Below are 21,800 nucleotides of genomic sequence, written 5' to 3' on the forward strand. Positions count from 1 at the left end.
TTGACGTCAAAATGAATCATATTACTGCAGTCCTCAAAATTTGCTTTCCCTTTTCCTCAACTTTTATTTTTTGATCCACACTGTCTAGTAAATGACTTGTTGGATTTCTCTCCTCCTCCGATTTAACATGGGCTTCCAAATAATTTGTTCACTATATTTCTGCAGATGTATTGCTAAAGAGAGCCAGGCCTAGAATACATGGGGTGATATATATACATCTTTTATAGCATAAATCACTAGATTAGACACTTCATCGATATGGTTCTGAAAGTTGCCAATTTCAAGTTTTGCCAACCACCGAAGGAAACGGAACCTTGGGCGATTTGCTTCAAATCAAACAAGTCAAATATGATCGAGCTCAAAATTAGACTAAAAATTGGATTCGGAGTTACAATCTACAACACTGACAATTAAAAACGTCGTTATAAATTCACACTCTTTATGGAAACAGTCCATGAGCTACCAGAAAGAAAATTCAGGTCATTTTATTTAATGTTCTATGTCTATCTGCTCAAAACATAGCCAAATATCTTAACGGAGTAACAAAATTGAAGAGGAAACATCCAAAACAATGTATAAAAAGTAAGAAATGGCTGAATAAGAAGCTGATCTTCTCTACCGACTTCATTTGTTTGCCAACACAAATCCAGGGTTGCAGAAGATTAAACAGAAGCTCAAGAAAGTTCGCCACAGCAAGCTGATTCTTTTCGGCCGATGAAATTCACGGGCAAGCACGTTACAATTTCATGAAGCATGTCACCTATAGAACAACGGTTCAGCAAGTACTCAAAGGAAACTATATATATTGGAATTGAGTTAATTGACAGATAACGTGAGTTGCGTGTACGTACATCAGACAAAGCTCCGGTTCGATTCCAAATTGACTTTCACCTGTAATTCGTCATTATTAGACTGGCTATTTTCTTCACCCAAACTTGCATCGGATCCTGCTGTAGATTCAGCAGATTCAACTATCTCAGACACCATCTTCTCATGTTTTTCTTTTAATTCCGGGGAACTTATAGCCCCCACGATGGCTTGCCTGAGTTCTGCCTCCAAAGCCTCGATCTTACTTTTTGAGTCTGGATCTTGTGAGTTTCCAGCTTTTGCCACTTCTGCCTTTAGCAGTTCAATCCTGTCTTTCAAACCTGATGAATTGACAACGTCATCTATGATCATGTTAACTTCTTCATTGAATGCTTCTATTTTTGCCTTGACTTCTGGGACAGCAGGTGGGTTCACTTGCAAACCCATGGATCCAAGAACAGCCTTAAATTCGGTGTCCAACTCTTCTTTCAATTGCAAAACCTTTGCTTTTAGCTCCTGGTTTGAACCAATATCCGACAATCCTGACTCTGAAATTTCAGCTTTCAGCGTCTCTATCTTCTGTTTCATATCAGGCTGATCTACGAGTTCCCTGAATTTCTTATTTATTTCCAGTCTCGTTTCTTCTTTATCTGTTCTACTTTTTGAGGGATTCAAAGCTTTGGATAACTCTTTCATCATATCAAGCTTATATTTCAAGCTGGAGTAATTAGGAGCTGAAGGAATCTTTTTGTCGAACTCATCCTTAAGCAGTTCAATCTTTTCTTTCAATGCAGGATGGGCAAGCTGGTCCTGTACATTCCTCGCTTTTGCAATTTCTTCTCGCACCATCAAAATTTTGTCCTCCATACCTACAGCTTTTGCAGCCTCATCATACTCGTAATCAATCTCTCTTTTCAATTTCTCTACCATCTCTTTCAATCCTGTCTCGGGAATCTCTGAGGGTGATTTACTGGCTTCCAAGATCCGTAGTTTCAGTTTTTCTACCTCGTCCCTCAATTCCGATTCTGAGGTCTTGCTTATCTGTACTATGGGTTCTTCTTTCTTTTTCATATTGACCTTCCTTTTGGGATCTATTGGAATCCCTTCCTGGAATCCGCCAAGTTTCCGGAATTTTTGAGCCCTGTGTTTAAGTAGTGTTTCTGTATCCATCTTTACGAGTTCCTGTATGCACCAGAAACATCTTAGTCTCCTGATGAACATCCGTTCAAACACTAATTGTAATGCAGGAGGAAGAATGTGCCACTTACTTCCATGGATTCAACAATTGCAGTTTTTAACTGTTGTGAGGTCCAGTAAGGATCTGCATGTGCACCACCAAGAGGTTCCTACAACGAGCCACAAATATTTATCATTTGATAGTAAGGTGGTAGAAATGGAAATCATACCAGTGCCAATATTTGAAAGCTGAAGCACAGGATTAAGGTATATGATGAACAATCTAAGATGGAACAATATCTCATATAATGAAGCTGTCACATAGTTTTTAACATAATCTTCCAACTAGAACCTCATGTTAAAACAAAGTAAACTGTACCATTTTTTTTTTTTGAAAAAGAAAATGTTTTCAGTATACAAAAATGAGAGATGATTTTAGAGACATTGAATAGTGGGACAAGAAGGCATGAAAGTAGAAAATAATAAATTGACACAAGTAATAGAACACGTGAAGAAGTTATTACTGGGATGACACCATCAGCAATTTCTAACTTCATCAGTTCTTTAGATGTTATCTTCAGCTTTTCAGCAGCCTGAAAAGGGAAAAAAGGAACAAGTCAAAACTATCACAGGTTATGACCGGCAAAACAGATGCATCCTTAAATCACCTTTGGTGAAGCTTTGGCAGTCTTCCACAAGATTGCTGCGCATGCTTCAGGGCTGTCACATAAAGGGAAAGGAAAATCAAAATAGCAACCAAATTTACATACACTGATAAGAGTTTTTTAAGAAAGAAGTGGAAACCCATCCGAATGGGCGACTGCGTGCTATTTGCATATGATGTTTCAGCAACACAAAAGCTTTATTGCATGAACTCTCCAAGTGAAAATATTTCAATCCTCAGCAAATGGGAAGCTTAATATTGAATTTTCAGGTTTCACTTTTAATTCAACGGAGTATCAAGTATTATAAGTTGAACATAATTTGTTAATCTCTAGGTTTATGCATAATGCACTCAAATTGCATTGCCTGAAACTGCTAAGTTTCCAAGAACTGTTTAGCTTATTATGTTTCACTATTGTTTCTTAATAACAATAAAGCACTCTTCAAAAACTATGAAACCAAAGTTGCACTGCTCAAGAGAATCATTTACTCTTAAAATTTCCAAAGTAAACCAGTTGTAGCCATGACGAAAGCCAAAGATGGTAAGAGTAACGGAGGATATAGATGATAAAGTATGCACTGGAACCAATAACTCAGGTATAAAAAAACCCCTCAAAGCAGCAGCCATCACACAATTCGGTAATTAAATTATGCATCAGTGTCACTGAGCAGGTATCTAGAGTGTGGAAGAAAAAGGAAGAAAAATCCAAACAAGCATCTTAAGGCACATAGTAGTTATACAAACGATGATAGAGATGCACCTGGCAACATAAAAGACAGCATTTTCAAGCATTAACAACTTGTTAGCACAACCAATAGCCAGTGCTCCACCAGAGCCTCCTTCTCCAAGCACAATTGAAACAATTGGAACTTTGAGACCAAACATAGTCCTCAAGTTCTGAGCTATAGCTTCACCCTTCACGTGAAAAAATAAAGGGAAAAAACAGTCAACATAAATCCTTTACACTTGGCACACACGATTCAGCAATAAGGACTTCATTTGATGGAATGCTATACAGTACTTGGCCTAATTCCTCAGATTTAAGATCAGCATATGCCCCAGGAGTGTCAATGAAAGTGACAATTGGAAATCCATGGTGATCCGCATAGTACATCATGCGCAGAGCCTTTCGGTAACTGTTTAAATCAGAATGTCACAGTCAGCGCTAGGTAAAACAGAAATATCCCCACTAAAACGTCCATGATCTGTGGAAATGTGAAATTTTCCATGTCACTGTACGAGCTCGCCAGAGTCAAACAGATACTATTACCAAGAAAGAAAGGGCATTGATTGCTTTTTTTCTTTTTCTTTTTTCCACCAATGTTAAGATCATGTAGAAATATAGAATGTAAGAATTCTTTCTCAAATGCATACCCATGAGGAGTAGGCATCCCAAAGTTCCGCTGTATATTCTCTTTTGTGTTGCGGCCCTTCTGATGGCCCATGAACATGTAGCTTCTTCCATTTATTGTACCAAGTCCTGTGACGACAGCGGGATCATCATATCCAGCTCGATCTCCATGGAGCTCCACAAACTGCACATGTGTAAAAGTACAGGCCAATTCAGATAAAGGAAAAATTTCTTCCTTATTAAATCTAGAATTCATCGTTTTCTTATACTTCTACTGGATGTTATTAATTCTCAAGATAAAGCAAGCAATAAACCCTATGATTAAAATAAGTTGCAGGTGGAGAGACCTTATCAGTAATATTGAATATGTGATCAAGAAATGTAGGCCTGTTGGGATGTCGTGCAATATTCACACGTTGTATGGGAGTCAAATGAGTGTACAGATCTTTTAGAGCCTGCAAATTGACATGGATCAAGTGAAAATACCAAAACAATTTGAAATAAAGATAAGATCATAAATTTTGCCTCTCAAGTCTTAAGTAGAAGGTGATTATATGATAACAGTTGTAGCAGGAATTGCATTTGCAATGGAATCGAAAGAGAGAGTGTGGTGAAATGGAATTGAAATTATAAGCATGTTTATTGGCTAAACCTGTTGATACTTGTTCTCCAGAGAGATAATTTGATCGCTGAAGTCCAGACCAGTTTCGTTCGCCATCTTTTGCACCTGCATAAGAAAATCAATAGGATCGAAGTAAGCCATGAAATTTTCTATATAAAGGAGTTCATTCCATAAATGTGCGCAAAGATCTTATAAAATTCATACATCAATTATTTTTTTCTGCAGATCCATGAGAGGTTTCTCGAAGTCCAATGTCACTGGCTTTGGTTTCTCTTTCAAAGGCTTGAAAGGTGAGAGATGGCTTAGGATTCCACCCTTCACATTTGGGTCAGGATCTTCTGGCCATGGATATTCGTGCTTTTTCACTTTCCTGAGCTTTGCAGATACAGTAAAACCTCTCCTTTTTGCTCCTAGTTGCACCTTTCCAAGTGCTTTTAGGGGAACGCCAAAAACTCCATTACTTAAGCTACTAAGAAGATCCAAAGCAGTAGGTTTGGAAGCTGAATTCCCATTGAATGCCACCGGAGATGGGGTCATGGAAGCCATCGTCCCACTTGAAGGACCAGATCAGTTGGGACAGTGAATACCTTTAAAGGGCGAAAGAGGGAAAAAAGCATTCATGTCAAAAAGAGAAGTACCAAAAACGTAAAATACTAAAACCAAGAGAAAAATAAACAAAATACTCTTTAAGAAACTGAGAATCCAATTCATAAAATGAATAATTACTGGGACACTTCAAGTCGTCAGTTGTGTGCTTTTTGGTGTGTGTGACAGAGGGTTTAGCTTAAATTCAACCGACACAAGGTATCTAAAAACGTCAGAGACAGGAATAGAATTGCACACTGTCATTCAACCTTATTCACAAATGTCGTTTGAGAAATGTCCAGATAAAAGAAGGGGTACTACAAAACTATCAGCGACCGCTAGGCTAGTGAGGAACCTAATATGCATCAAGTGCACTCAAATTCTTAGTTCAGTTTCTTTTCTGATTTGCGCAGTTATTACGGCAGCGCAATACGGGGAAAGAGAGTATGAAGGTACATGATTTTACCGTTCAGGGAACAGTGACATTTATTTAACATGCAGCTACTATATGCATAAATTTAAGGAGCAAAGAAAAGGAAAAAATCAACAAGACGGGGAAAAATCGAAAATAAAAGTATTCAAGCTCCAAGAAAACGGCAAACCCCAAAAAATATATACAATTTTGTAAAATGCTGCCACAGATTCATACCCACAACGAAACAGTATAGCTATTACATAAACAAAAGAAGAGACTTCAGCACAAGTTATCCCGAGCTAAAAACAGTTATTCAAAGCAAAAAAAAAAGCAAATAACACAGCATCCAGCATTCAAGCACCAAAATCGGAGAAAGTTCGGCCAAAAACTGAAAGAAAACACACCTGATATATCAAATGCAGCAGCGAACGAAATCGTATCCGATTATAGTTGAACAAAAACAAGGAGATCCGAGAAACCGATGGAATGGAATCAAATTGGAGAAGAAATCGAAAGATCGCGGAGCTACTACATAAGAGAGATCGTCAGGGATGGCGAGGCCGGTTCGTGATTTCTGAGACAGAATGGGGAATTTATATGAATTTCGATGATTCCAATGCTGAATTAATAATAATAAATTAAAAAAAAAACAGCTAGCTCGAATGTGCTTCGGCTTTGTCGATAATGAGGGGCAACGTTTTTGGGTAGGGCCGTTGAAACCCCCGCACAAACACAGCAACCTCAACTAGTGAACTCACTACTCATCCGGAAATTTAGGGAAAAGGGAGTCGTTGGTGACTTATTTAAAAAAAAGGATCCGGATAGTAATTTACGTGAATATCTTTGTATTTTAAGTTTAAAATTGATTAATCATTTTCACTCTTATAAACTTCTTCACTTCATTGTAAACCCTACGCACTCGCTTCGACTCTCTTGCCCTCGTTTTCTAGTCGACTTAATCCGCGCAGCTGAATCGACGAAACCCTTCTTCAACATTTTTTTTGCAAGGCATTCGAGAAATGGCCGACCAAAATATGGTATGTTCACTTTTATTCTGTCATTTCATTGTTCGTGCGTGTGTTGAGGAAGAAATGGTGGAATCGTCGTGTTGAGGAAGAAAGGGTGCGTGTGTGTTGTGTTGTTGTGCTTGGTCGACCAAGCGTGGTTTGGTGACCACCACTTGGTCGACAAAGCGTGGTCGACCAACCCACACTTTTTCCACCGAGCAGCGGTCGACCAATCGTGGGTTGGTCGACCAACGCTTTGTCGACCAATCGTGTGTTTGTCGACCAATGTTTGGTCGACCAAGCATTGGTTGGTCGACCAATCGTGGGTTTGTCGACCAAGAAGCTTTGGTAGAGGAAGAAGCTATGGTCGACCAAACGTGGTTTGGTCGACCAACGCTTCTTGGTCGACCAACGTTTGGTCCACCAAGCGTGGGTTGGTCGACCAAGCGACCAAACGTGGGTTGGTCGACCAACACACTTCTTCTCTTGGTCGACCAAGCGTGGGTTGGTCGACCAACACACTTCTTCTCTTGGTCGACCAAGTGTGGGTTGGTCGACCAACGCTTGCTGGTTCAATGTAACATTAATTTTTATTCTAATATATTTGTATTTGGGACAGGTATATTTGCCGAGAAAACTAGGCAGGGATGCAATTTTTCGCTGCAAGCTGACACTCGAATCAAGATATAAAGAGGTTTCGGAGAAGATTGTTCACTACCTCAACAACAACGAGAGAGCTCTTTTTTTGGAGCAGTCTCCTTTTGGTAATTTGGTTAGGTATCATAGAGATATAAATATTTCTAGTCAAATTATGTGGTATTTGATGAGTAATCAGATAGTTGACACGGGTAGTGATGAGTTTTGGATGGTGGTGCGCAAGAGGCCAGTTAGATTTTCTTTGTTATAGTATTGTTTAACAACCGGCCTCGATTGCGGTACAGAGCCTGTAGATGTACCAGAGGGAGGTGTCTTTGGCTCCAGACACTTTGGCGGTAAGTCTGAGATTGTTTTGAGTGAATTGGAGGCAAAGATGAGTGTTCAAGTGCAGAATGAGACTGGTGTAGACGTGGAGAAGTTAAAGATGGCTAGTCTTTACTTCTGTTGTTTTGTGTTCGGTGAGGGGACTAGGAAAAAAACGAATAAGATCGACCTTAAATACCTGAGGCTTATGGATGATTTGGATAGGTTTAACAGCTATCCGTGGGGTAGAGTAGCCTTTCGTGATGCGGTCCGATGTTTGAAGAAGGATCTTTTAGGGCGATATAATTACCTCACCGAGGCACAGGGTCGGAAAGAAGTTGATGGCAGCTTCCTTGTCGGTGGTTTTGTGATGCCTCTGCAGGTATATTAATTTTTGAATGTTAAAACTGGATTTGTTATCTTTATTTCTACTAATAACATTGTTCTAAATTTATGTTACAAATCCTCGCTTATGAATATTATCCGAGCGTGGTACAAAAGTTTGCAAGGAAAAGTGATGTGGACGGTTTGATGTTGCCCAGGATGTTTCAATGGGTGACTAACACGTGGCCGTCAAACCGTGCCCCAACTGCTGTTGATGTCACTGCAGCCTTTGGTGATTCTGCTATAGATGTAAGTAATATGAATTGATTTGATATAATAAATGTGTACTTACCTTTTAATTAATCTGATATGTTATTAATTAAATGTAGGATTGTCTTGGATGTTTGACTCCTACTCCCGAGGAGCTCGTTTCAACGTATTATACGACCGGGGATTTTGTTGATTCTGCGCCCGATGCGGTCACCACTCGGGTACTCGAGCTCTGGAGGCAGGGTCAGACAGTCATATGTAGCGAGCATCCTCTGGAGTCTCCCTCAGTCCAGCACATGCATTCCGCACATTCACCTCCCTCTGTCCAGCACACACCTCCTGCACATGCATCTCCTGACGTTTCCGGCACCCGTCCTGGTGATCTCAATAGATCCAGCTCTAGCACCAGTTCTCCTATGCATACGGGTCCTAGAGTCCACTTTGGACTCAATCCTTCCCGCCGCCCATCACCCTTGGAGCATCGTTTCGAGCGGCGATTGACTGTGTTGGAGGATTCTGTTACGTCGATGCATGTTAAGATGTCAGCAGAATTTATTGAGATCAGAGCGTCTATCAGGAGCATAAATCAAGCTCTAGTTGACTTGAAATCGAGTTTCAATCTTGGTCTCGATGAGTTGAGATTGAGTTTGACTGAACAGATTAGAGCTGGTTTTGTTGAGATGAGGTCTAACATGCCAGTGCAGCAGGACAGAGATTATAGCATAGCATATACCAGAGGGCGGAAGAGGAAAGCGTCCGAGGCAGATTTTGGTGAGTTAATTTTATTAATTATATTTATGTTTATGTAATACAATGATTTAGTACAATTCTCATAATTATTTTAATTTGTTTAATGTACGCTATTAGGGTTGGATGATAATCTGGTCAGGGAAATTGACAGTACTAGCCAAACATTACATATATTTGAGCCTAACCTTCATGTCATTATAGAGAAGTCATCAGAAGGTGAGTTAATGCACTTTTTTGATTTGATATTTTTGTATAGTATATTAAACAACAATTTTTTTATTTTTAGATATTCAAGTTACTCCGGATTCGCGTAAGTCAGGTGGCGAGGCGACCACGTCGAGAGGTTATTACACTAAACCTCGTCTATTCATATTTGCATTAAATTTCTTATTATTTTAATTTGTTGAATGTACGCTGTTAGGTGTGGCTGATAATATGGGTAAGGAAATTGGTAGTAGTAGCCAAACCCAACAGATATTTGAGCCTAACCTTCAAGGCATTCCAGATGAGTCCGCAGGAGGTGAGGTAATGCACATTTTTTATATTTATATTTATGTATAGTATATTAAACAATATACTTTATGTTTTTAGATATTCAAGTGACTCCAGATGCGCGTATGCCAGGAGGCGAGGCGACCACGTCGAGAGGTTATTAAACTATACCTTGTTTATTGTTCATATTTGCATTAAAGTTGTTACAATTGATCATTTTATAGATGACGGTGTGAGGCCACTTGCGGAGACCGTGACACTGAAGGTAAACAACTCGCTTGCACGAGTTAGGGCATCGATGCTCGACCGTTCGCCTAGTAGGATTCGAGGTTTTTACGTCGAATATGAGAAGTCTTTCTACGGACCCATGGCGATCGCAAACTCGCGTGTCACTTTCTCTGTAAGCTTTTAAATAAATCTTTTATAAAGTTTAAATTTGTAGAGGATTTCTTTTAAAACATTGAAAACCTTTTGTTATATTGAATTCAGCACTTCGGCGAAGCTCTCCGTGGATTGGTTGAGATGCAGATCCGACATCCTGAAATGATGTCGGCAGATGATTCGTTGATGGACGGACATTTCTACGGTGCGATCTCAGTTTTGGCCGAAGATAAAGATATCGATTTCAAAATAAATCTGGCACGGATTGTGAGCAAAGTCAAAGGTAGTGATCCAGAATGGCCGTGTCTCTCGTGGGAAAAGGCACGAAGAATTCTCATCCATGTCTACACAGATCGGGGCTGGTTTTTGCTAAAACTCGTGACAGGGGTGAATAAGTGCATTATATATGACTTGCTGCGAAGGCACGATCCCAAATTCAAAGATCTGAATAGAGAAATAGAGCATATACTTGTAAACGCTGCTCGTCTGCTTTGTTGGGAACAACCCACACCCCGAGAGGCCATGGAATATAAAACTACATGATGAATTCCGTGCCAAGATTATACAGTACGTTATTCCGTCTGCTATTTCATTATTCATTTTTTTAATGTTACAACAAATATTAACTGTTGATTTTTTTCTTTTTTCACAGTGAAGATTCGGGAGCATTTATGTTAGCTGTTGCTGGATACTCTTTGTCTAGGAAGAGCACGCAAGTAGTACTAACTTTAGATGATAGATTAGTATCTGAGTTTATATATTTTTTAGCTTGTAATATGTTCCTCAATGATTGGTGATTATTGTGATGTATTGGAAAATTTTATGTCATTATTGGAACATCGTCTTATGTAACTATTTGGGGTTGGTCGACCATCGTTCTTTAGGTTTTAGGGTTTAGGGTTTTTTAGGGTTTAGAACCGTAAATTCATAATTCATCACATAAATAATTTAAATGTTAATCATGGAATCATAATCGAACTACTTTGCTAAATTTTAAATTAAAAAAATCGTAATTTCAAGATTATGTTATATATTTTAATTTATATATGAATCACTTCGTCACAATCTCAGTAATTGTTACATTATAAAAAAAACAGGATTATGTTATATATTTTAAGTTAAATGTTAATCGTGGAATCACAATCGAACTATTTTATTATATTTTAAATTAAAAAAATCGTAATTTCAAGATTATGTTATATATTTTAATTTACATATGAATCACTTCGTCACAATCTCAGTATTTTGTTACATTATAAAAAAAAACAGGATTATGTTATATATTTTAAGTTAAATGTTAATCGTGGAATCACAATCGAACTATTTTGCTAAATTTTAAATTAAAAAAATCGTAATTTCAAGATTATGTTATATATTTTAATTTACATATGAATCACTTCGTCACAATCTCAGTATTTTGTTATATTATAAAAAAACAGGATTATGTTATATATTTTAAGTTAAATGTTAATCGTGGAATCACAATCGAACTATTTTATTATATTTTAAATTTAAAAAAATCGTAATTTCAAGATTATGTTATATATTTTAAATTTCATATGAATCACTTCGTCACAATCTCAGTATTTTGTTACATTATAAAAAAACAGGATTATGTTATATATTTTAAGTTAAATGTTAATCGTGGAATCACAATCGAACTATTTTATTATATTTTAAATTTAAAAAAAATCGTAATTTCAAGATTATGTTATATATTTGAATTTACATATGAATCACTTCGTCAGAATCTCAGTATTTTGTTACATTATAAAAAAACAGGATTATGTTATATATTTTAATAATTGACACGTGTCACGACAACAAAAAATATGAATCGTAATTGCATTACCTTACATGTTTTAATTTATATATGAATAACGGAATCATAATCTCACAACTATCCTAATTTCACAATTATGTTACATATTTTCGATAATTATTAATATCTATTTTTTAAAAAAACAAAACTAATGGTCGACCGATAGCTTGATGGTCGATCAAAGAAAAATAGTGGTCGACCAGCAAGCTAATGGTCGACCATGAGCTTGAACGTCGACCAAAATAAACTTATGGTCTACCAATCAAGCTAATGGTCGACCATTAGGCTCATGGTCGAACAAAAATAAAACTTTGGTCGACCCTCAAGCTATCTCTTTCTGAATTCACCGATCGAAGGAATTCTGTTTTGTTTTCTTCTGCCAACTCTCTTCTCTAACAAAGGAGGCAACACCAATGGAAAATTAACGTTGCGTGGCCATTCATTTTCTTCCGGAACGGGATACACAGTCTCTGAGTAAGCCATGCACCATGACATTGTAGAATAATACTCTGAACACATATCGTATAAATCAATCTTCGCTAACCAACTAGCTGCGATGGCATGAGCACATGGGATTCTATCAATATCAAAAACTCGACATGTGCATCTTTTTGATTCGAGTTCCACTATGGCCGAATGTCCACGACTCCTAACATCAAAATCCAGACGTCCTAATTCAAAAACTTGCATTCATTGGGCATCTGTGAACCTGCTACGAAGAATCCCCTCGATCGTAGGGGTCAAGTTAGTGTTACTTGCAATTGATGCGTGGCGATATCGGGCAAACCAAGATGAGGCCATAGAAACATGGAAGAGAAATCATCGTTTATCTTTGTTAGTCCGAAGATTGTACACATGCAAAAGAAACATCACACAAATTGTGTAAAGACGAACCTCAAAAAAATTTTAAATGTGTTTATTAAGTTTTGTCACAAATTATTTTTCAGTTACTAGTTGTTTGAAAATATTATAAAATAAAATGCAAAAACTTGTGCTAAATAAATTATAGCTCCACATTCCTCCCGCATCTCTTGTTGTTTTCTATACAAATCAAACAATAAAAATGAAGGACAAATCACGTAATACATACTCTGGTGCTGCTGCGTATAGATAGTTCCATTGAATTATGCAATGACACTAGATTGATTGTAATAAGGCTCGAAATTTATGTTTTGGAAGAAAAAATTCTAACTAGAAATAACACGAGTCATAAAATAATCATTTCCTCTTTCTTATTTAAGAATTTCTTTCACATTCCAACAAATAAATTTTCCTTTAATTATATCATATGTGATAATGTAAGGTCAATCTTTCGCAAATGTGAGATTTCTTTTGAAAAAATCTCATTTGTAGTCTCGATAAATTATATATTATTGTATCAAGAGTTACAAATCTTAATGGTCTAAAAAATTTGATAACGAAAGCAAACAATAAAATTCAACGACAAACATTATGTTTAAAGAAGTCTTCAAAATTTGTAAATTTTATTTATTTTTTCATATATAATTAATTTAAAAAAAAGGATCCGGATAGTAATTTACGTGAATATCTTTGTATTTTAAGTTTAAAATTGATTAATCATTTTCACTCTTATAAACTTCTTCACTTCATTGTAAACCCTACGCACTCGCTTCGACTCTCTTGCCCTCGTTTTCTAGTCGACTTAATCCGCGCAGCTGAATCGACGAAACCCTTCTTCAACATTTTTTTTGCAAGGCATTCGAGAAATGGCCGACCAAAATATGGTATGTTCACTTTTATTCTGTCATTTCATTGTTCGTGCGTGTGTTGAGGAAGAAATGGTGGAATCGTCGTGTTGAGGAAGAAAGGGTGCGTGTGTGTTGTGTTGTTGTGCTTGGTCGACCAAGCGTGGTTTGGTGACCACCACTTGGTCGACAAAGCGTGGTCGACCAACCCACACTTTTTCCACCGAGCAGCGGTCGACCAATCGTGGGTTGGTCGACCAACGCTTTGTCGACCAATCGTGTGTTTGTCGACCAATGTTTGGTCGACCAAGCATTGGTTGGTCGACCAATCGTGGGTTTGTCGACCAAGAAGCTTTGGTAGAGGAAGAAGCTATGGTCGACCAAACGTGGTTTGGTCGACCAACGCTTCTTGGTCGACCAACGTTTGGTCCACCAAGCGTGGGTTGGTCGACCAAGCGACCAAACGTGGGTTGGTCGACCAACACACTTCTTCTCTTGGTCGACCAAGCGTGGGTTGGTCGACCAACACACTTCTTCTCTTGGTCGACCAAGTGTGGGTTGGTCGACCAACGCTTGCTGGTTCAATGTAACATTAATTTTTATTCTAATATATTTGTATTTGGGACAGGTATATTTGCCGAGAAAACTAGGCAGGGATGCAATTTTTCGCTGCAAGCTGACACTCGAATCAAGATATAAAGAGGTTTCGGAGAAGATTGTTCACTACCTCAACAACAACGAGAGAGCTCTTTTTTTGGAGCAGTCTCCTTTTGGTAATTTGGTTAGGTATCATAGAGATATAAATATTTCTAGTCAAATTATGTGGTATTTGATGAGTAATCAGATAGTTGACACGGGTAGTGATGAGTTTTGGATGGTGGTGCGCAAGAGGCCAGTTAGATTTTCTTTGTTATAGTATTGTTTAACAACCGGCCTCGATTGCGGTACAGAGCCTGTAGATGTACCAGAGGGAGGTGTCTTTGGCTCCAGACACTTTGGCGGTAAGTCTGAGATTGTTTTGAGTGAATTGGAGGCAAAGATGAGTGTTCAAGTGCAGAATGAGACTGGTGTAGACGTGGAGAAGTTAAAGATGGCTAGTCTTTACTTCTGTTGTTTTGTGTTCGGTGAGGGGACTAGGAAAAAAACGAATAAGATCGACCTTAAATACCTGAGGCTTATGGATGATTTGGATAGGTTTAACAGCTATCCGTGGGGTAGAGTAGCCTTTCGTGATGCGGTCCGATGTTTGAAGAAGGATCTTTTAGGGCGATATAATTACCTCACCGAGGCACAGGGTCGGAAAGAAGTTGATGGCAGCTTCCTTGTCGGTGGTTTTGTGATGCCTCTGCAGGTATATTAATTTTTGAATGTTAAAACTGGATTTGTTATCTTTATTTCTACTAATAACATTGTTCTAAATTTATGTTACAAATCCTCGCTTATGAATATTATCCGAGCGTGGTACAAAAGTTTGCAAGGAAAAGTGATGTGGACGGTTTGATGTTGCCCAGGATGTTTCAATGGGTGACTAACACGTGGCCGTCAAACCGTGCCCCAACTGCTGTTGATGTCACTGCAGCCTTTGGTGATTCTGCTATAGATGTAAGTAATATGAATTGATTTGATATAATAAATGTGTACTTACCTTTTAATTAATCTGATATGTTATTAATTAAATGTAGGATTGTCTTGGATGTTTGACTCCTACTCCCGAGGAGCTCGTTTCAACGTATTATACGACCGGGGATTTTGTTGATTCTGCGCCCGATGCGGTCACCACTCGGGTACTCGAGCTCTGGAGGCAGGGTCAGACAGTCATATGTAGCGAGCATCCTCTGGAGTCTCCCTCAGTCCAGCACATGCATTCCGCACATTCACCTCCCTCTGTCCAGCACACACCTCCTGCACATGCATCTCCTGACGTTTCCGGCACCCGTCCTGGTGATCTCAATAGATCCAGCTCTAGCACCAGTTCTCCTATGCATACGGGTCCTAGAGTCCACTTTGGACTCAATCCTTCCCGCCGCCCATCACCCTTGGAGCATCGTTTCGAGCGGCGATTGACTGTGTTGGAGGATTCTGTTACGTCGATGCATGTTAAGATGTCAGCAGAATTTATTGAGATCAGAGCGTCTATCAGGAGCATAAATCAAGCTCTAGTTGACTTGAAATCGAGTTTCAATCTTGGTCTCGATGAGTTGAGATTGAGTTTGACTGAACAGATTAGAGCTGGTTTTGTTGAGATGAGGTCTAACATGCCAGTGCAGCAGGACAGAGATTATAGCATAGCATATACCAGAGGGCGGAAGAGGAAAGCGTCCGAGGCAGATTTTGGTGAGTTAATTTTATTAATTATATTTATGTTTATGTAATACAATGATTTAGTACAATTCTCATAATTATTTTAATTTGTTTAATGTACGCTATTAGGGTTGGATGATAATCTGGTCAGGGAAATTGACAGTACTAGCCAAACATTACATATATTTGAGCCTAACCTTCATGTCATTATAGAGAAGTCATCAGAAGGTGAGTTAATGCACTTTTTTGATTTGATATTTTTGTATAGTATATTAAACAACAATTTTTTTATTTTTAGATATTCAAGTTACTCCGGATTCGCGTAAGTCAGGTGGCGAGGCGACCACGTCGAGAGGTTATTACACTAAACCTCGTCTATTCATATTTGCATTAAATTTCTTATTATTTTAATTTGTTGAATGTACGCTGTTAGGTGTGGCTGATAATATGGGTAAGGAAATTGGTAGTAGTAGCCAAACCCAACAGATATTTGAGCCTAACCTTCAAGGCATTCCAGATGAGTCCGCAGGAGGTGAGGTAATGCACATTTTTTATATTTATATTTATGTATAGTATATTAAACAATATACTTTATGTTTTTAGATATTCAAGTGACTCCAGATGCGCGTATGCCAGGAGGCGAGGCGACCACGTCGAGAGGTTATTAAACTATACCTTGTTTATTGTTCATATTTGCATTAAAGTTGTTACAATTGATCATTTTATAGATGACGGTGTGAGGCCACTTGCGGAGACCGTGACACTGAAGGTAAACAACTCGCTTGCACGAGTTAGGGCATCGATGCTCGACCGTTCGCCTAGTAGGATTCGAGGTTTTTACGTCGAATATGAGAAGTCTTTCTACGGACCCATGGCGATCGCAAACTCGCGTGTCACTTTCTCTGTAAGCTTTTAAATAAATCTTTTATAAAGTTTAAATTTGTAGAGGATTTCTTTTAAAACATTGAAAACCTTTTGTTATATTGAATTCAGCACTTCGGCGAAGCTCTCCGTGGATTGGTTGAGATGCAGATCCGACATCCTGAAATGATGTCGGCAGATGATTCGTTGATGGACGGACATTTCTACGGTGCGATCTCAGTTTTGGCCGAAGATAAAGATATCGATTTCAAAATAAATCTGGCACGGATTGTGAGCAAAGTCAAAGGTAGTGATCCAGAATGGCCGTGTCTCTCGTGGGAAAAGGCACGAAGAATTCTCATCCATGTCTACACAGATCGGGGCTGGTTTTTGCTAAAACTCGTGACAGGGGTGAATAAGTGCATTATATATGACTTGCTGCGAAGGCACGATCCCAAATTCAAAGATCTGAATAGAGAAATAGAGCATATACTTGTAAACGCTGCTCGTCTGCTTTGTTGGGAACAACCCACACCCCGAGAGGCCATGGAATATAAAACTACATGATGAATTCCGTGCCAAGATTATACAGTACGTTATTCCGTCTGCTATTTCATTATTCATTTTTTTAATGTTACAACAAATATTAACTGTTGATTTTTTTCTTTTTTCACAGTGAAGATTCGGGAGCATTTATGTTAGCTGTTGCTGGATACTCTTTGTCTAGGAAGAGCACGCAAGTAGTACTAACTTTAGATGATAGATTAGTATCTGAGTTTATATATTTTTTAGCTTGTAATATGTTCCTCAATGATTGGTGATTATTGTGATGTATTGGAAAATTTTATGTCATTATTGGAACATCGTCTTATGTAACTATTTGGGGTTGGTCGACCATCGTTCTTTAGGTTTTAGGGTTTAGGGTTTTTTAGGGTTTAGAACCGTAAATTCATAATTCATCACATAAATAATTTAAATGTTAATCGTGGAATCATAATCGAACTACTTTGCTAAATTTTAAATTAAAAAAATCGTAATTTCAAGATTATGTTATATATTTTAATTTATATATGAATCACTTCGTCACAATCTCAGTAATTGTTACATTATAAAAAAAACAGGATTATGTTATATATTTTAAGTTAAATGTTAATCGTGGAATCACAATCGAACTATTTTATTATATTTTAAATTAAAAAAATCGTAATTTCAAGATTATGTTATATATTTTAATTTACATATGAATCACTTCGTCACAATCTCAGTATTTTGTTACATTATAAAAAAAACAGGATTATGTTATATATTTTAAGTTAAATGTTAATCGTGGAATCACAATCGAACTATTTTGCTAAATTTTAAATTAAAAAAATCGTAATTTCAAGATTATGTTATATATTTTAATTTACTTATGAATCACTTCGTCACAATCTCAGTATTTTGTTATATTATAAAAAAACAGGATTATGTTATATATTTTAAGTTAAATGTTAATCGTGGAATCACAATCGAACTATTTTATTATATTTTAAATTTAAAAAAATCGTAATTTCAAGATTATGTTATATATTTTAAATTTCATATGAATCACTTCGTCACAATCTCAGTATTTTGTTACATTATAAAAAAACAGGATTATGTTATATATTTTAAGTTAAATGTTAATCGTGGAATCACAATCGAACTATTTTATTATATTTTAAATTTAAAAAAAATCGTAATTTCAAGATTATGTTATATATTTGAATTTACATATGAATCACTTCGTCAGAATCTCAGTATTTTGTTACATTATAAAAAAACAGGATTATGTTATATATTTTAATAATTGACACGTGTCACGACAACAAAAAATATGAATCGTAATTGCATTACCTTACATGTTTTAATTTATATATGAATAACGGAATCATAATCTCACAACTATCCTAATTTCACAATTATGTTACATATTTTCGATAATTATTAATATCTATTTTTTAAAAAAACAAAACTAATGGTCGACCGATAGCTTGATGGTCGATCAAAGAAAAATAGTGGTCGACCAGCAAGCTAATGGTCGACCATGAGCTTGAACGTCGACCAAAATAAACTTATGGTCTACCAATCAAGCTAATGGTCGACCATTAGGCTCATGGTCGAACAAAAATAAAACTTTGGTCGACCCTCAAGCTATCTCTTTCTGAATTCACCGATCGAAGGAATTCTGTTTTGTTTTCTTCTGCCAACTCTCTTCTCTAACAAAGGAGGCAACACCAATGGAAAATTAACGTTGCGTGGCCATTCATTTTCTTCCGGAACGGGATACACAGTCTCTGAGTAAGCCATGCACCATGACATTGTAGAATAGTACTCTGAACACATATCGTATAAATCAATCTTCGCTAACCAACTAGCTGCGATGGCATGAGCACATGGGATTCTATCAATATCAAAAACTCGACATGTGCATCTTTTTGATTCGAGTTCCACTATGGCCGAATGTCCACGACTCCTAACATCAAAATCCAGACGTCCTAATTCAAAAACTTGCATTCATTGGGCATCTGTGAACCTGCTACGAAGAATCCCCTCGATCGTAGGGGTCAAGTTAGTGTTACTTGCAATTGATGCGTGGCGATATCGGGCAAACCAAGATGAGGCCAGTTTCTGCAAAGAATCTAAGAGTGCAATGATTGGCAGCTTCCTTTCTTCAAGTAGTCTAGCATTGATCGACTCAACCCCGTTTGTCGTCATAATATTGTAACGGGTCTTCGGACAATACGCTCGAGTCCATCTATCAAGTGAGTCTCTCTCGTCCAAATATTGCGCTGCCTCAGGATATCTATTTCTAAAATCATTGTATGCAATATCAAACTCGAAAGTTTTATAAATTTTAGCAATGTGCAAAAATATTTCGGTTGCACCCTTCTTTTTGCATCTAGTCTTCATGTTTTGGGATAAATGCCACGTACAATGACCATGATGCGCATTTCTATAGACAGTAGAAACCGCATTAATGATCCCCTGATGCCTGTCAGAAATTATCACCAATTCATCCTCGTCAGGTACTACTTCTAACAACTTCGTTAAAAACCAACTCCACGAAGAAGTACACTCGACATCTACGATTCCCCACGCCAAAGGATATTGGTGATAATTTCCATCTTGTGCCGATGCCACCAGTAAAACACCATTATACTTGCCCTTCAACCACGTACCATCAATTGATACAACTTTTCGCATACTTCGATATCCTCTAACGCATGCACCAAAAGCAAGAAACATATACTTGAATCGATTTTCCTCGTCGACAAATATGTCTGTTATGCTTCCTCGATTCATCTGCTCAACCATGTGCAAATAACAACTCAATTTAGTAAAACTCTGCGTAGGATCACCTTTCAACATATTGTCTGCTAGTTCTTTCCCTTTCCAAGCCTTGTAGTATGATATATCAGCATTCATACTATTGCGCATCATCGCCATCACCGCTTTTGGTACCATTGGCATTGGATGACCTTGGAAATTATCCACTAACATATCACGAATAACAGCAGAACTCACTCCACGGATTCTCTTTCGTCTCCCAGTCAAACCACATGTATGTGTATTGCAATATGTTCTAACGGAGAATGCACGTGAATCATTCTTAATCAAAGAGGTCCAGATTCTTCACTTACAATCAGACACTACACATTTTACGGCGTACACCTTTTGGCTACTTTTAACCGTCTCAAATTCAAAGCAAGCTTCCAAACTTATTCTAATTAGCTCTTTTTTCACCGCTTCTCGGTTTGGAAACTCTTGACCAACAAACAAGTTTGAACCATCCGTGAATGAAAACGTGTCATTATCAATATCCACATCCGCATCCAAATTTGCGTCATTGCTTTGAACCAAATTTGCCTCGATCTCAATTGCATCATTACGTGCTTCGTCATATAACTCGTCTGTGTTACTACGATCCACATGCAGGGCATCCGCATTATGCGCTTCGTCGAATGTGTTACTACGATCCACATGCATGGCATCCACATTATGCGCTTCGTCGAAAAAATCACTGCTATTATTACGATCCACAGAAACAATATTCAAGTGAAAATAATCATCAAAATGACTCTGTTCGTTAATATTGCAATTGTTTTCATCAATACCATATCCGTGCACATTATCAAAAGAAGCAACACATTCAATTTCAATTTGAAGCACTGGCCTACTTCTCGGACAACCAAGATACAGATATGCTTTCAAATCATGGTCATTCTCTATATAAATTGGTTGAATGTTGCACGGCAAATCTAGAAGATAACTCAACCTCAAGTTGGCAGTGTCTTCTACTTTCCCAGCTCTATACAGTTCACTTTTTAAATTTTCAAAATAACAAATATCATCATCCACTGGAATAGCAACAAACTTTGCATTGGCCCCTGGATTCCATTTATAAACCAGCCACTCTGTCACTTCTCATTTCCCATCAAAATGAACAACAATAACGGTTGGCATATCTAAAAAGTGCACAAACAAATATGATAATTATAATGAGCAAAATGATTTAATAACAAAAAAAAATTACACACATGGTCGACCAAAAATTAGTTGGTCGACCAAGAAATTATGTCGGGTCGACCAAGATGATCACGGTCGACCCGGCAAACACAACAACTTGGTCGACCATTAAGAGTGTGGTCGACCATGAAAAAATTTTCTTTGGTGGACCAGAAAGCTTTTTGATCGACCAACTTAATTTTGGTTGGAAAATATTCTTCATTTTAATTTTGATCAATTTTGGTCGACGAAAAAACAATGAACCACACAAATTATTCATCTTAATTTTGGTCGATAGCTGCATGAAATGAAGAAAACAATGAACTGGTTCAAAGAAAATGGAGCAAACTTACTGTATTTTTCAAATAGAGACGAATTGGTCTTCAAATACAGAAGAATGGGGGCAACATATGCGGGAGTAGATTTAGATCTGGATATGAGGAATGAGCGCAACAGCACCTGAGCAACAACAGTGTCAATTTCGATTTAATGTATCGCGGAAGAGGTAGATGGGGTAAATGAGTTCTTTAAATTTGGGAAGCTGATAATTGGGAAAAATGTGCGTCAAATGAGAAGAAAGAGAAGACAACAATTAATTTAAAAAGTTATAAGGTTAATTAAGGTTTAATTTACTAATCAAAAGTCAACTTCTTTTTTTTTTTAAAAAAAGTCAGACTCCTTGTTTTTTAAATCCTTCCTGTCCTATCCTATTTTTTTAATTGGCCCCTACTCATCTTGCTCAATTGTCCGACTCACACTTAATTTATCCAAACTTTTTA

General features: G+C 37.5%; 4 protein-coding genes across 5 annotated transcripts; 3 read left to right on the top strand and 1 right to left on the bottom strand.

The window, feature by feature from the left end:
- Positions 1–351: 351 nt before the first annotated feature.
- On the bottom strand, positions 352–6,382 carry LOC142528214 (acetyl-coenzyme A carboxylase carboxyl transferase subunit alpha, chloroplastic-like). Of its 2 annotated transcripts, XM_075633242.1 has the most exons (13): positions 6,279–6,372; positions 6,025–6,194; positions 4,825–5,207; positions 4,651–4,725; positions 4,346–4,453; positions 4,022–4,182; positions 3,669–3,783; positions 3,408–3,562; positions 2,652–2,703; positions 2,508–2,576; positions 2,076–2,153; positions 852–1,989; positions 352–760 (listed from the first exon to the last, which is right to left on the bottom strand). In XM_075633242.1, exons 3-12 carry the CDS (start codon positions 5,164–5,166, stop codon positions 853–855), a joined length of 2,292 nt encoding a protein of 763 aa, XP_075489357.1. In that variant the 5' UTR covers positions 5,167–5,207; positions 6,025–6,194; positions 6,279–6,372; the 3' UTR covers positions 352–760; position 852. The 2 variants fall into 2 exon arrangements, with proteins under 2 accessions (XP_075489357.1, XP_075489355.1); XM_075633240.1 differs by having other exon boundaries at positions 6,025–6,382.
- Positions 6,383–6,410: 28 nt separating this feature from the next.
- LOC142528536 (uncharacterized) lies at positions 6,411–9,195 on the top strand. Its single transcript, XM_075633582.1, has 5 exons — positions 6,411–6,657; positions 7,247–8,220; positions 8,301–8,952; positions 9,049–9,147; positions 9,188–9,195. The coding sequence occupies exons 2-5, from the start codon at positions 8,041–8,043 to the stop codon at positions 9,193–9,195; spliced, it is 939 nt and encodes a 312-aa protein (XP_075489697.1). The 5' UTR covers positions 6,411–6,657; positions 7,247–8,040.
- Positions 9,196–9,211: 16 nt separating this feature from the next.
- Positions 9,212–17,061, top strand: LOC142528537 (uncharacterized). Its single transcript, XM_075633583.1, has 6 exons — positions 9,212–9,274; positions 9,353–9,451; positions 9,523–9,579; positions 9,648–9,823; positions 9,913–10,087; positions 16,748–17,061. Exons 2-6 carry the CDS (start codon positions 9,367–9,369, stop codon positions 17,059–17,061), a joined length of 807 nt encoding a protein of 268 aa, XP_075489698.1. The 5' UTR covers positions 9,212–9,274; positions 9,353–9,366.
- LOC142529348 (uncharacterized) lies at positions 14,755–16,549 on the top strand. The gene is made up of 7 exons (XM_075634858.1): positions 14,755–14,934; positions 15,015–15,666; positions 15,763–15,861; positions 15,932–15,988; positions 16,067–16,165; positions 16,237–16,293; positions 16,362–16,549. The coding sequence occupies exons 1-7, from the start codon at positions 14,755–14,757 to the stop codon at positions 16,547–16,549; spliced, it is 1,332 nt and encodes a 443-aa protein (XP_075490973.1).
- Positions 17,062–21,800: the final 4,739 nt, after the last annotated feature.

This window comes from Primulina tabacum, chromosome 16 (assembly GCF_025594145.1).
Source record: "Primulina tabacum isolate GXHZ01 chromosome 16, ASM2559414v2, whole genome shotgun sequence".
NCBI classification, from domain to species: Eukaryota; Viridiplantae; Streptophyta; class Magnoliopsida; order Lamiales; family Gesneriaceae; genus Primulina; species Primulina tabacum.